Here is a 16185-nt window from a genome sequence, read left to right as displayed (position 1 = left end):
AATTTATGTTCTTTATATTGTCTTCCATAGAGAAGCTGGACCATAGTTCTGTTCTTTCTGCAATCTCCAAAGTCATAATCCTTCGGGCTGGTAACTGACCCCATGCTTGTGTGCTTGTGAATATGGATTAATTTTTTCATAAAATTGATGTTAAGTAGAAAAAACATAGTTTTAATCAAATGCTAAGTGTTAATGACCTATTATTACTGAAAGCTGGTGTAGGATCTAAGATATGATACTGTTGATTTAATTCACTGTCTTGACTGTGAAAGCATGCTGGAAGCAAACACTGTATTTTTCTATTCTTCAGACCCTTACAGTGTATTTCCATAGGGCTTCAAAGCTGGTAAGTTAGGTAAATGTAGGTCTTTTGAAGCCATGGTAAATGTGTGACATAAATGACTGAATAATTTGGGAATGGTAAAAAGCAGGAGATAACCTTATCACTTGCTCACAAAGAAAATGGTGCTTGGAGAACTGTATTACTGCATTCTATATGATTTTGGTGTCACTCATTGAAAAATGATTTATCTGTGAAGGTTATTTGATGTATTTGCTGCTTTGTGGTTTAAGGACTTAAGTCTCCTGTGTTTTTTGCAAAAGTCAGTCCGTGGTAACACGTTATTTTGTGATAAGTTAATGTTCATACTTATGCTTTCAAAAAAATTTATTATTAAAAATAAGCCTATAGCCTTTCTCAAAGAAAACAGATTTGTGGAGTCCCAGTAGCTAATACACTAGAGAGAGGGGTTAGAGCCACTGTGTTTTATGTGCTGTCTCAAATACTTGAGAGTTCCCAGACAATTGAATTATGTTACCCAAAGTAAGCCCGTGCTCATCAGATGGTGGCTGCACTGTGTCATAAATTTTCCAGAGATACGATCATGAGGGTTGGCTGAGAGGAAGAAAAGAATGACTCTGAGTTGAAAACTAGGCTTCCTGGCAATTCTGTACTTAGGTGCATCTGTCTCTTGTGCATTCATAAATCGTTCTGCTGGTTGTAGTTACTTTCTTTCACCGTAACCGTTCTGTTCCTGCAGAATATCCAGAGAGAGAGGAATGAAAAGTTTACACGTACAGAGAGATGCTGGATATTTTTAGGAGAGAATTCATGTTAATTTAGTTGTTTTACCTCACAAATTGTGATACTTCCTGTACTGTTCCAATATGCTTATTTTACATAATAGGAAATTCAGTAAATAGGCAAACACGTTTCAGGCTAAAAGAAAAAATACTATGGATGTCATACAAAGATACGATAATCTATAACTTAAGAAATGATCCTGAAGATTTTTCTCTGTTCCCAAACCCACCTGATGGTATAAAAAATGAATGAGCTTTATTTATAGTAACTAAGTAGAGGCACAGAATAATAGGGTCTTTCTCCAATACAGAACAATAGTTGTGAAGGACTAGGAGAGCCTAAGGAAACAATCTCACAGTCAGGATGATTGGCAGTAGTTTCCAGAGAAGGAAAGCTTGATGGCTATTGGTATTTTTGCAGGCTTTGTGACAAAGAAAGCTTTTGTGGAAGGACCTGAAGTATAATGAGGTAGTGCTAATGATGTTTTTACAAAGGTTTCCTTCTGTGCCTAAAGAACAGCAAAGGGGAGGACTACAGTAAAGTAGACTTTTTATTTTTATTTATTTTTTAACATCATCTCTCCTTGGCTCACACTGACATGTTGGATGAGAATGGATGAGATAAGTTTGACCAGGAGGATTGGGAACTCAGCTGCAAAAAGCCTTGAGCAGCAAATCTTTACTATGGTAGAAAAGAGCAACCTAGTGCTGTGACTCCACAGTCAGCAGAGCTTGCTGTTTTGACCTCTGCAGAGGCATTTTTTCTATCCAGGCTTCGCTCCCAGACATTGTCCTACACCACCCCTTGTCCTGGCATGCATTTAATACTCTGAATCAACTAAAATTACTTTTGAAACAAACAGATAACAAAAAAAGCAAAACGCCAAACAAGCAAAAAAGAAACCAAACTCCAGAAAAGCACTTGTGGGACTGTGGGAATTTTTTGTTCTATTTTTAATTGTATTAATGTGTTGCTGTTAAAATAGCGCAAGTGGCTTCATGCCCCAGATCTGTTGCAAAGTAAGCAGTAAGGGTGTATGGCTGGGAGGAAGGCAGAGCTTTTGTTGTTCCACCTCTCAAGGACATGCATCGCTATGTAGCAGTTTGAGATTTTGTGTAATGCCGATTAACTGGGGACTGTTGCTGAGGTGATTCTCTTCTCATCTGTCTCCTCTCGCTCCCTCCTTGCATTGGACCTAGTAGTTGCTTGGCCACAGAGTCAGGTTGGGAAGTAATCTGATGAAAACTGATCAAGTGAGAAAGGAAAGGATTAGTTTTCCAACATCTAATTTGACAAGGATTTCAGGGGAGCAGGACTGCCGCTCCTGATTGTAACCTGTGGTTTCTCAGGGTTAGTTGTCACACCAGTTGTGCTAATGATGCGCTCTTTTATGATACAGAATGAGGTGATGTTTAGGGCATGTTGTCAAATTGAGCCCTAAATAGAAGCTGCCAAGAGGGAAGGATGTTGTCAGAAACTAATTGTAAAATACTTCCTGTCTCGTGTTCGTTCTCATATTTCTGCTAGGTTGTGATAGTAGAGGAAGAGAAATAGCTTTGAGACATGAAGCATGACTAATAGCCTGAGGATGGCTCTAGATTGGAAGGAGTATGAAAGATATCAAAAAGATCAAAGATAAAATTCTTATCGGTTTACAAACATGTATAGTAGTCATTAGGGTTTGTTGTCTAGTGCCTGAGCAGGAAAAAAACCCAAAAAGTGACTGTCAGGACCTCTGTAGCCATGTTGAACTCTTTAGTAGTTAAATACCTGCAAGGAGGTGCCCTGCTGGGAAGACTGATTTCTCAGTCTGCATAGAAGACTTAGTTATTCAGTGGATTGGATTAATATGTTAAGGAGGTATGTCTCTGTGTGTGTGTGAACATTTCTTCACCTCCACAAACTGTGGGGGTATGAAAAGAACCAAGCTCTACTAGTCATAACTGAAGGATGCTAAAGAAACTTAGGAAATTCAGGCTGTTAAGCCAATTAAGACAAAAGAGCATATAATCCCTCCGTAGCCTTATCACCTTTTTCTACTAGCAGGCATTGTTAAAAATCAACGGAAAAAACATGTAAGACTTCACTGAACTGAGATTGAAATTAAAATTGGAGTTTCAAATATCAAATTATTAATCATCCAAATATAACAAGGAGACAGACTGACATAGAGGAATAACTTTATGAATGACATAGCTAGAACAAAAGAGATGGAGACAAAGAATATGATCCCTCTGCCCTGCTGCAACTTTTTGTTAGTATCCTAACTGCTAGGCAGCAAGAGACCTTATCTTCCAAGTGAGAAACTGTAGGTAGTTCTTAAACTGACATATTTTACTCTGTGTGTGTGTGTTATCTTTTGGAATTCAATGAAAGAAATTTTAACTAAATCTCAATACTTACTAGTCCCAAACAGTAGTGCTTTGGAAAAAATAACTAACTGTTTATGTCTGGGCTCCACTTCTTTGGTGGGTTTTTAAAGAATTATGATTTTTTTTTTGCTTAGAATAGGCAAAGTTCTTCAAGGTTTAATTCTGAATTTAATTACAGTATTATTAGTGAAAGATTAAGGGAGCTTTCTGTTTTGGCCTTCCAGGATTTTGTGATGCACAAAACTTGAAAAAGTAGAATACTAAAATATGTACAGGTGTGCAGCCTTTCCAGCCAGGTAAGAGAGTGCAGAATCTAATTGCTGGGAGTTACCTACCTTCAGGGTGATCATGTTTGCTCCTGAAACATGTAGGAAAGAGTTGGAGAAGTCAGCGGAGCTGTGATTGATATGAATAGCTTTGGGGCTAAATTTTGGAGTGTGAGGGTACTGTGGTGTAGGGAATGTAGATATGTTACCTGATCAGAAGAGATGTGCAACTCTAATGGGGTTCAGCGTGTTTTAACTCAGTATCTGGAAGTCACCTTACCCCACCGCCACCCCCAGGAATTCATAGCAGTAAGATAGACATGGAACAGTACAACACTTAATGAAAGAAAAGTGAAAATATGACACACAGAATTGCACGTGTAGGCCAGCGTAGGTAGTCTGTATTAAGGGGAGAGGGAAAGGGACAGGCGGTGAATGTATAAATGTAATAGATTTATGTGTATATATCTATATATATATACACACAGTTATGAATGTATGAATAAATAAAAAGGTATAAATAAGTTTTGGTGGCAGACTTATGATACACAGAACATAGAATGGAATCGTAAAATGGTTTGGTTTGGAAGGGACACTTAAATAGGTCATCTAGTCTAACTCCCCCTGCAATGAGAAGGGACATCTTCAACTAGATCAGGTTGCTCGGAGCCCTGTCCAACATGACCCTGAATGTTTCCAGGGATGGGGCATGATCCATAGAAACATGTTTGTTCTGTTGTGGACCAAGCTCTTCCCCTTTCCTTCCACCCAAAAACACGCACCTGCAACAATGCCTTCACACCCTGTCCTCAATTGTATCTGCCTCTGTTCTGCTCTTTAATCCAGCCTGTCTCTACTCCACGTAAAGTTAATGTTTCCTTATTTCTATTACCTGATCTTTTAGAGGCTTATTTGCATAATTTTCTGAAAAAAAAAAAAAAAAAAGCAGCGTATACCAGCTCATGTGGAAAGAAAGAAGTGAATTTCTACAGGGTGGGCAGCACGATATTCTAGCATCTACCCAAAGAGAGTGTTCAGAAAGGGTAGTTGTCCCACTTACAAGTGCCAAATCTCATACTCAGTCTTTGTCTTCACATTTACATTTATTTGTAAAAAAGTTTTGTACCATTTGGATTGCTTTCCAGATTTTAACAGGTTGTTCATATTTTGAATCTAGAAAATTCTGGGATGACTTTTTATTAACTACCTGTCTGATAACTCCATTGGTTAATTCTTGCTGTTATATGCTATGAAACATGTATTTCCAACATACATTGATTAAAACCACTCTCATTTTAACATAACTGTTAAGTATGATATTCTGATATGGCTACAAGACTACATGGGAAAAATTAATTAAACTGCAGTTCAAGTTATGTACTTGATTATATTTTAAAGTTAAACCAATTTTGCTTTTTATTCATTTGCTAACTGTTAGACAATAAAAGTTTTGACTGGAAAATATATATAACATGTGTGTTTTATTTAGGCTTTGCTCACTGCAGTAACATCTCAACACATAGAAATCCACGAAGGAACAGTGCTACAGGCTGTCAGAACATGTTACAATATCTATCTAGCAAGCAAAAATCTTATAAATCAAACCACAGCCAAAGCCACCCTAACGCAAATGCTGAATGTCATTTTTGCACGTATGGAAAATCAAGCAGTAAGTATCTCAGTATCTTTATGTATAAACTAGCTCTTAAAAGCACACCAGCTTGAGATATTTGTTTTGTCATTAGAATTTTTGGCTTTCTAACTTAGGTATTTTTGGAGGGAAAAAAAAATCTGTTATCTTACATTGTTCTTTTTGTGTTTTGCACTCTGAAATAGGTGTGAAATGTGTTTTTGGGTGGTGGGAGCAGTGTATAGGATTTAAACTTCTTATAGTGGTCCTCTATATTTAATGGACGTATTCAACTTCAGTTTCTATTGGCAGACTGTCAGGAGATGCCACACTACCTGCATAAGAGTGCACATGGAGTACCTGAGTGTTAGTGACATGCTCCAATGTTGTGATGATAAACACTGAAGAAGTAATCCATGATTAAAACAAAAAAAATTTAAAAAAACCACCAAAAATACTAAATAAAATGAACTTTTCAGTCATGTAACCATTTACATTTTTTAATGTTTTAATGTGTAGCAGTCACTAACAGATACTTATATGTCACTGAAATGGCTATTGTGAGTTATCAGTGGGGACCTCAGCCTATGACCTGTGCCTTCTACTGCTGATGATAAAGATCAATAAGGCAAAGTAATTGTCCTAATTCCTATTAAAAAAAAAAAAAAAAAAAAACACCAAACCAAAACCAACCAAAACACAAACAAACAAGCAGATGCCCAAATTTTAAACTGTTTGAATTCCTAGAATCTTCTAGAAGTAATTCTGCTGTATTATTATAAATTGTAAGTTTTCCCTAAGAATATGTAGTACTTTCTTACTTTCCTCTTAGAAGCAGCTGCATGTTGGCACATATGACCATCACAGTTGAAGTCTTATGAGGCATTTTATTTATGAGAAATATGGCAAAATCTATGCAGTACCCGAGTGCTTTGAGAAATCTGTGTAGTTACTGTCTTTTTAAGCAACTTAATATAAAGAGGTTTACTATTATTATTCTGCAATGGAAGTCTTCATTTTTGCCAGACTGTAAGTTCAGTCTTCATGCAAGTTGGTAAGTATTTCTGCTTGTTTTGCACACTCGGGCCAAGTTATTTTGATATGATAGCTAACAAATGCTAGAAGGAAGTATTTGAGTTGTAATTTGAAAGGTATTATCTACTCAGGGATCTATAGCACCCCAAAAGTTGCAGCGTTGAAAGCTTTAAGTGGAAGAGCAGAGGGCTGAGGTCATAGTAGCCAAAATGACAATATAAAAAGTTACAAAACTTTTGGTAACAACTAGGCTCTGCAGGCACAGAAAGCCAGTCCATAGAGCATTGCCTCAAAGACATGCTGCCTTGGTTTGACTTTTATGACTGTTGTCTGAACCCATTAGACAAGTTATAGAAATTCTTCCCTTTCTGGGGATCCCAGATCAAGGAACGACAAAGCTAAAATAGTCTTTGGCTTACAGTTTGAAGTATTATGATTTCTTCCTGAGGATCTGTCTTCTGTAGTGTTTTGGAAGTGAAGCTCTTCTCAGTTTTAACTCCTGGTTTTGTTTCTTTTTCCCTGGATGTTTAGTTGCTTTCCTTTTTCTTTTTTTAGTCTTCACCTTAATCCCACGTGCTTGTAGGATAGCAGAGGACTAGTGTATTTTTCTTTGTGAGAGCTTTCTAATAAGAAAAAAAAAAAATCTACCTTGATTCTTCTCCATGCAGTCTTTGTACATTTTTGCATCTATAGGCTGAACTTCATTATAGGGCAGGCAGACAACTCTTAGTCCTACACTATGTAGTTTTAGTCATCCCTCTTCCACAATGAAGGTATGGGTAAGTGCAATATGCATAGCTGGGAAGCAGCCCTCTTGCAAAGGTTTATCCCATGATAGTAAAATTATTTATGATAATAGAAAGGATACATTTTCTTGAACAGTTACAGTTTTTTGTTCACACAGTGCCTTCAGAGACAGTAGAGATTTCATGCTTGTAAAATAACGTATACACTATGTATATAGCTCATTGTTTTGTTTTGATAGTGAAATACTTGTATGATTGCAATGTTTTTGTAGCTTCAGGAAGCCAAACAGATGGAAAAGGAAAGACACAGACAGCAACACCATCTACAACAGTCTCCAGTAAGCCATCATGAGCCTGAGTCACCTCAGTTGAGACACATTCCAACACAGACTGATCAGCTGTCCAAAGAACATGAGAGAGAGCTTAACCACAGCACAAATGATATGGATAAGAACCTTCAAGAAGATATCGAGGCAGAAAATGGATCTGATATTTCTAGTGCTGAAAATGAACAGACAGAAGCTGACCAAGCCACAGCAGCAGAAAGTAATCAGTGTGTATTTCTGTTACATAGAGGGAGGGAAGAGGTCTGTAAAAAGAAAGGCTTGAGGATTGTCTTGTTTTCCCTCTCCCAAACCTGGAGTCAGACATATATTTTCAAATAGTTGACTAATGCAAAATTAGACAAGAAATGCCTGTTGTCCTTGTTACCACTGTTAAACTTTATCACAAGTATCATTTAGTTCTACACTGTCTTGTAGTCACTGTAATAAAGATTACATAATATTGTGAATGTTTTTGAGAATAACATCTCAAAACCTGTAAGCTTTCAGTGTTTAATGTACATAAAATAGAAAATTGATGTCTTTTGTTGGCTTAGGCCTGTGGATTAATTGCCATTTACAGGTTAAACACTGGATTGCTTATATTCTGCAAGTACTGTTTTCAGAACATCCAAACACAGCTTTTTTTAATGTATACTCTCCTATTAATAGATTTGTAATTTAATTTTTAAATATTAAATGCAAGTAGAATATCTCCTTAATTTCCGACTTTCTCATTAATATTTGTTTGGGTTTGTTTTTCTTTTTAAAGATCTTTCTAAAGCTGATGGAGGAACATTTGATGGTGAAAGCAATGAGTGTGAAGAGAAGGCGCAAGAAATTGTAGAAAGTATTGTGCAGGAAATGGTGAACATAGTAGTTGGAGGTATTATATTAGTATCTGTCTAGTCAATAGTGACTGCAGTCTGAATCTTGATATTAAGAATTATTTTAACACTTCTGAATATTTAACTAAAATATGTCATTATTTAAATAACACATGCTGAAAAAAACTGAGTTGTCTCACCTTAGCTGTGCATTATTTAACAGTAAAACGGGCAACATTTCATAGATGAATTTACACTCTCTATTGGAGAGTAATGTTCTTTTTAAAATACAAATACTTGTTCCTTTTTTTCCTGTTTTGTTTCCACGTAAACTCTTCACCAATGGGCCTGTCTCTGTAGTAGCAGTGTTAGCACTACATTTTTCAGTTTGGTGGAAAGTGTATATCAAGTCTAACTTTTTCCCCTCAAAATACTTCTTAGAAACTGGGTGGTATGGTGAACCTGGCAATGTAACGATATACGTAATTTTTTTACTGTAGTTCTCATTAGTGGGAATTAAGAGTATTTGGAATTCTTTTAGTTATATAATGCCATGTAAATTCTGCCTTAAGCTCCTCCTTATGATAATTTGCTTATGATTGTTTTAGTATTTAAACATTAGATTTAAAAGCTCATCTTAACTTGCAATCTTATGCAACACATGTTTTTAATTTTTACATCTTTTCTGGTAGATGTGGAAGGGACTGCTGAAAATGCAGGTGGTGATGGCACAATTGTAACGTTAGAGGATGGCAGTGACAGTGAAAACATTCAGGCAAATGGAATTCCAGGGACTCCAATTTCTGTTGCTTATACACCATCTTTACCTGATGACAGATTATCTGTCTCTTCCAACGACACTCAGGTACAGGCAATTATAAATTAGGAAATACTGAAAGAAGTACTATGTTTTAAGTGTTGCCCAGCACTTGTGTGAAGAGTGCTTAATGTAATTCCATAAAATAAGTTACTTGGATGAATTTAAAGTATTAAGTCACATTCTGAGCATTATTCTATTTTAATGCACTATTTAAATTTAAATTTTGTTGGTACATTTTGCACACGATGCCTTTTTTTATCCTAGCGTATTTTAGCTGCCCCACAGAATACACTGTTCCAAGATTAGAGAACTCAGTTTCCTGTCTTTTGAAGTTCCTGAGAAACTGTAATTTTAGTGTTCATTATACATAATGAAGAATATATCAAATTATAGACAGACTTCTGTAATTTTGGTGTGCTCTTTTCAAATAGTAAATAAAGATTTTGAGCCTATAGCATCACTTTACTGAAATTATTTCCAATTGAAAGGTTCACATCTGAGAGGATTTGATTTTCATTAACAAAAGATGTGAAAACATACTCCCTCTCTTATATCAGATACCAGCATGTATGCACTATCAGCTGACAGAGAGTATCTGCTGTCAAAGTGTACAGAGTAATTAGATTTGGGAATAACAGAATTTTAAGCTAAAAAAGGTACAGGTGACATATGCCAAACAGAAGATTGACATTAAACATGTTGCTTATATAAGGAACAACAATACAGAATTGCAAGAACTTAATAATAGGAGGTGATTATTGTACCATAGAAATTTTACCAAACGTATCTTGCCACAGATATGGAACTACTTGCATTCTATTAAAATGTCAAATTTTATTTTTAAACTCATTACCTGCTGAAAATGTCTGAAGGCAATTCACTGCAAGTTACCCTACTTAAACATGACCTACCTAATTTCATGACAGTCTTTAATTAATTTTGACTTTTTAGCGAGAAGGCAATTTTTATTATGCAGTTTGTTCATTTTAATTGGACTGCAGAATATTTTGTTTTGTTTTAGTCTTGAGACCGTAAAGCTGTAGTGAATTGGTTGTATTTGTATAATATGTTAACTTCTTGTTGCTAGGAGGTGGGGATTTCCCTACACACCCTGCTAATGCAAAATGGAATACTGAAATATGTTAACTTCTTTAGGAATCTGGAAATTCTTCAGGACCTACCCCTGGTGCTAAGTTTTCCCACATTTTACAAAAGGATGCCTTCCTTGTATTCAGGTCACTGTGTAAACTCTCCATGAAGCCCCTGTCAGATGGACCGCCAGATCCAAAGTAAGTAGAATTAAGAGTTCTCATAATGGATCTTTTATTTATGGAAAAAAAAATATTTAGATATTCTGCATGTCCACAGTTATTGAGAAAATAATGGTATGGTTAAAAAAGCCTGGAAACTTTGAAAAGGTACTTTTATGTTTTAATGCATCTTTTGTATGTTAAATGAAAACAACCTCTGCTACCCATCTGCCTGTTTAAAAGTTTCTTAACAGCATCTGTGCTTCCTGTAAGTGCATCATGTTCCTCCTAGTTGTTGTTTTTCAGAAGAGTTTGTAAAGAAGGTCTTCAGGTGTTTTTGGTCTTGGCTAATGCTGCTCTGCTTTTAAGTAATACCTAGGTTCATAATCATTGCTGGTTTTGCCCATGATTTCTTACATCTCTTGTATACTGGGTATCCGGTACGCATACCCAACACTACTTCATCTTAATAAAAGCTCCTCACTTTGAGCTGGTACTGGTTATGATAAATTCATGATACAGTGTTTCATTCTTTTGCTCAGGTTGGATGTTTTGCCAGCCTCCTTAATCAAAACACAAATGTTTTGAAAACAGTCTTTATTTGGCTGGTTTGGAAATCTTGTCCCCTAACTGAAGATACTGTGTTTTCAATTTGGCTTAGAGAATTGTTTGTTGTAAACAATAACAAAAACTCTCCTCTGTAGATGGGTACCAGGATTAGTTGTAAGTGTTGGCAAAGAACTTTGATTTGCTGAATCTTGGATAGAATTTATATGCATCTTTTTTGCACATTAGGAACTATTCGTAGTAATTTTCAAGAGGAATGCATTTTTTTTCCTAAGATATTAAAACTGTAGTATGACTTCTGATAACAATCAAAGGTCCAGTATTCATCAAGATAAAATCAGCTTTACTGTTCCAAGGTCTAACACTTAAAACAGGTTAACTTTAAGACAGTTTATTTTTATCACTATGTGTCATGGATTTAATAAGTTGAAAAAAATTATGATGTAGTAGAAAGGTTTTGAAGTGTTAGTCTAGAACCATGTTCAAACTGTTATCCAGTGATGCACCACGGGGAAGTCAGGACATTCAAGAATGAAGACTGAGGGATGAGGTTTTTCCTCACTGTTTTTGAGAATTCGTCTTCCAGTAAATGCCATTAAAATCCTGTGGCTTTAGGCAGCTCTCTGAAACTAAGACTGTCCATTTATTAAAGGCTTTAATGGATTAACTCCTTCTGGAAGAGCAGCAGTAGCTATTGAGACACCTGGAGCATCTCATCTGAATCCATGGCATCCTTGAATTAAAACTGATTAAGTTCTTCATATGGAACAAATTGGAGGAAATGGCATTTAGGGCAACAAGAATTAGCTGCAAAGGTATTCGAAGACATCCTGTGTTTGGAGAAGTGCCTAGAATTTATTGGTGGTTCTGAGGCATTGATGGATTTTTGAACTATTACAAGCATGCTGTAATTGAAAGAGGAGGTGTAAGATATCCACAGCTTTTAAAAAAAGTCTTATCTGCCTCTTTAAAAATCATCTTTCAGGTGAAATTGGCCATGAAGTCTTTAGTGAAAATATTTTTTAATTTTAGGTAACTGGATTTGGAGCTTTAGCTTAAAATCACAAAGTTGGGAATTGAGAACAGTGTTGTGCTTCCTGGCAGCCTGCTTATGTTTTTGTCTCCTTTTTCCCAGTACTAAAATATGATGGTGGATAATTGTCTGGAAAGTTCACTTAGTAGATTTTAGTCCTTAAACTTGTGTTAAATTAAGTGTGCTTCACATATCATACAGAATTTGTGACACCAGCAAGTTAGGACTTCAGTTATGAGCTGACACTTTCTGGAAGTAGGCAGTATTTAATCATGTATGATTGAAATTGTCTTCATATTTATATTGTTACATTTCATAGCAAAATATGGTTTGATCATGTGCTGTCTGTACACTTGATACAACGTGATGCAAAAATCAGTCTTTTTGCATCAAAGGAGATTGTTACATTAGGTTCCATGTCGCTGTGCAGTGTTTAAAGCCAGGCATTTTCTTGAAGAACTCTTACAGAAAACTGTTTTGGGGCATTTAGTTTGACCTGTAGCCCATTAGGAGGAATGGGAGGAACAAGTTCCTCACTCAGTTTGGCTAGGTTTTGCTTCTTAAAAGTATCTTCAGACCAAAAGTATAACCTTGGGATTATGTTCTGTGAGTTTGAAATGTTTGCAGATTGATTCTCCCCCTCATCCCACTTTGTTTGCCAGCTTGCAGAAATCATTGAGTTTATTTGCAACATACTTGTTATTAATTTGCATTTTTGTTTTTGGCTAGACCAGAATTAGTTGGGTTTTTTTTTTTATTAAGCTTGTATTGTTGCTTGTATGCAGCATATATCTAACTACTGTGTGTCACATGTTGACTTGAAGCGCTCCTTACCATGTCTGGGTTGTACTGTATGAAAAATTTCCTGTCATTGTTTCTTATGTTTCATAACTGTCCTCTGTCAGTAGGAGGTTGTTCAATGGAAGATGTGGACTGTCTTGCTGGGGAAGCCATTTGTGTCTATACACGCTCTTCAGAATAGCTGTAGTCTTTTTCATGATGATCAAAAGTGGAAAGGGACATCAGGAGTCTAAGGAAAGAATGCTTTCACTCAGAATGCTATTTAAATTGCATTATATTTTCATAGATGTAGATTTCCTTTACACTTTTTTTTCTGTGTATGGTTGGGAAGGGGATTGGCTGGGGTATGGGTTTTTTTTTGTTTTTTAAAGCATAATTAGTAGCACTGTTCTGACATGAATTCTAGCTTACTTGAGTCTGTAAGAAGTGTGATGTTACTGTGGAGCGCTTGACAACACTGCAGTTGCCTGACTTTGCTATTGCCCTGCTTAAAATAGGCATGTTATGTATCTTAGCTGCTCCTGGAGTGGGATGGGGCCAACAATTGATAAACAATATAAAATACTGTATTTGAGAAAAGAGATTTCAGTTTTGGGATGAAATAGGTCAGGCAGTACAGCTATTGTCTTTATGGTCCTTCAACTCTCTTTCCATGCTGGTGGTAATGGCGGAGGAGGAAGAAGAATTTCAGCCTTTTGGTAGTCAGGGTTCTGTAGATGGGCTGGATGTGTTAGGTGGGATCTTCCAAAAATCCATCAAAAGGAAAGAATGCTCCCTTCATCATCTGGCTAAGGTAAGCAGCATTGCCTAGTGTTGCTGCTGTTCTGTGATGCTGTACTGCAAAAGAGTGGCTCAGTAGTAATGGAGAGAAACCATAACTGGAAAACTTTATTCTTGCCCATTTTCTTGGCTGAAGTGTGACCACTTTAGCAAAGAAGATCAATGTGTTTTTATGACTCGTTCTACACCAGGTTGTGTCAAATTTGAGTTTTTCCCAAACATTCCACATATAAAATCATTGTGGCGTGTATTGACTTTTCAAGAGAATGTTTCATTTTTTTTATGATTTACACTGCTGATATACTGTGTTGTTTTATTCTAGATCTCACGAACTGCGATCAAAGATTCTTTCCTTGCAGTTGCTTCTGTCCATTCTGCAAAATGCAGGACCTGTCTTCAGGACAAATGAGATGTTTATTAACGCTATTAAGCAGTACCTTTGTGTTGCGCTGTCAAAAAATGGAGTCTCATCAGTTCCAGAAGTTTTTGAACTTTCACTTTCCATATTTCTTACCCTTCTCTCAAATTTTAAGACCCATCTAAAGATGCAGATTGAGGTACGTTACATGAATTTCAAATTTAAGGGGTGGGGTTTGTCAACATTTGTTTATATTTAAATGTAGCTTGGTCTTGTTTAGATAAATTTGTTTTCCTTTCTGAATGTCAGCTTTTGTGTGAGACTTGCCAGATCTTCCCATGCACAGAAACTCTTTTTCACCCAGTGGCAATGGACTTCCTTGCAACAATTCCCTTGAAATCATCTTCAAATAAAGTATCAGCATTTCCTTTGGAATACTTGGAAATTAAATAAGATTTGCACTGTAATATCAGAAGTAATGTGACACTTGGTGGTAGCGTTAAGTTTGATGAAGTGGAAAGTGACAGAAAAACTTTTATAGGAATGTTTTAAAAAAAATCCATCATATCTTAACTAGAACATGAAATGAAGTACCTAGTAAGTAGGCCATTTCATCACTTAGTAATAGACATTAACATAAACTAAGACATTTTATAGCACAAAACATGCTTTGAATTACTTTGTGATTGAGGTGAATTTTTACTATCATAACTTACTATGCCCACACTCACTACTATTACTATATGAGTTAGTTTCCTTTATTTAAGAGGTTTCCGTTGGCTGTGGCATGGTATTATCACAGAATGATGCTGAAGCTCAGAAATGAGTGGGTTTGTGGATAAGCTCAGTCAGCCAATATTTAATAATGTAATTAGGAAGTTTTAGCTTTCCACTGCGTAGTACAAATTAAGAAAGTGAGTACACTTACAAAAAGACTATGTAATACATGATTTGTAAAGGAGCTTAAGAATAAAAATTAATGACTTGAAATGCACTGTGGATTCTCTTTGAGGTCACTTGAACAGATTTCTTTCTCTAGGGAAATCCCAACCATTTGATTATTGTAGCCACTTCTCTTAGTACATCAGGGCCTATATCAATACGTGTCCCGAAGAAGATAATCTCATTTGCTTAGTCTCAAAAGGTGTACACATGATTTAGTTCCTTGGGCTGTAAGTAGGGAGAAGTCCATATTCTTAGCAATTCTTGGAGTTATCAGAGTCCTGCAAAAACATTGCACATTTTTCTCACTGGATTGGTATTTTCTGTTACAGGGGAAAGCAAGACGTATGTACAGGATTTGTTCTTGACTTCTTATTCTTGTGCCATAGGGTACAAGTAGTTTCTTGGAACAGTTGTGCCCATTTGAACCACATGGATACCTTTGTGTGTGTCCCATGTATTACAGATCTTAATTCCACGGTGAATAAAGTAGTAGTGTGCACAGTGTATTCCTGCTGTTCATTTTGGTAATTTTATGTTTTGGGTGTTGATGTGAATACTGAAGCCTAAAGATTGTCCTGTAAGTGTGGAGGTTAAGTACGTGAAAAGGCAGTGAGAAATGTTGATAGTGTTGCTGTTATAAGGACCTTGAATTCGGGGATTTCTTCATCTATGGCTGTTGTGTAAGTTGGTAGTGTTTGGCAGCTTTGGAGGAGGAACCTTATTTTGGCAGTACCAAGTCAGAAGGATATTGTGTTCTGATCTCTTACCAGGTTATTTTGCAGGCTTTTTGGGGAAGGAGCAATAGGATTTCCAGTATTTTCTTGAGCGTAGCTTGGATAAAAATACAGATTTGATGACTGATTGAACACGCCTTGAAAATATGATGCATTTTGAAGACTTTCAAGGCAAACTGTGCGCTCAACAAGCTGTAGTGCACGTGCAGTGTTCAGCACATCAGACTGGGCTCAGCTGCTCTTCGGTTACACAGCCTGCTTCCCAGAAAGTGTTTGACTTGCTGTGCGTTTGCAGAGCTTACAAGTCAGTGTGTAGGTGGTAAATGCGTTGCAATCCGACTTCCCTGACAGAAGTTTGATGAGCTTCCATCACTACCATCTTCTCCTAAAGTCCAAACAGAAAATGAAGCCATATCTGAGGAAAATTGGATATAGGATACTGTACACTATTGTAGCAGCTTCTAGAATATGCTAAATTAGGACCATTACAACATAGCAGGGCTGCATTTCCTCCTAACCAGTGTGAAAGCCAAAAGCTTGATGCTGCCAAACTATCCATCTATTAAAAAGTACAGGGTCAGCAATTTCTAGAAACTTACTCTTTTTCCTGGTTG

The 16185-nt window shown here is 36.5% G+C and overlaps 1 protein-coding gene across 1 annotated transcript in view; it reads left to right on the top strand.

The window, feature by feature from the left end:
• The window catches only part of ARFGEF1 (ADP ribosylation factor guanine nucleotide exchange factor 1), a 94754-nt gene that overhangs the window by 38534 nt on the left and 40035 nt on the right, over positions 1-16185 (top strand). The window contains exons 5-10 of the mRNA XM_040585631.1: positions 5212-5391; positions 7406-7679; positions 8229-8342; positions 8976-9148; positions 10259-10392; positions 13857-14091. Of these exons, the coding sequence (XP_040441565.1) occupies positions 5212-5391; positions 7406-7679; positions 8229-8342; positions 8976-9148; positions 10259-10392; positions 13857-14091 (1110 nt within the window). The remainder of the gene's footprint in view (positions 1-5211; positions 5392-7405; positions 7680-8228; positions 8343-8975; positions 9149-10258; positions 10393-13856; positions 14092-16185) is intronic.

The sequence above is a fragment of the Falco naumanni genome, chromosome 3, assembly GCF_017639655.2.
Source record: "Falco naumanni isolate bFalNau1 chromosome 3, bFalNau1.pat, whole genome shotgun sequence".
Taxonomy (NCBI): Eukaryota; Metazoa; Chordata; class Aves; order Falconiformes; family Falconidae; genus Falco; species Falco naumanni.
The sequence above is the reverse complement of the archived record's forward strand: the minus strand, read 5'-3'. Positions and strand labels throughout refer to the sequence as shown.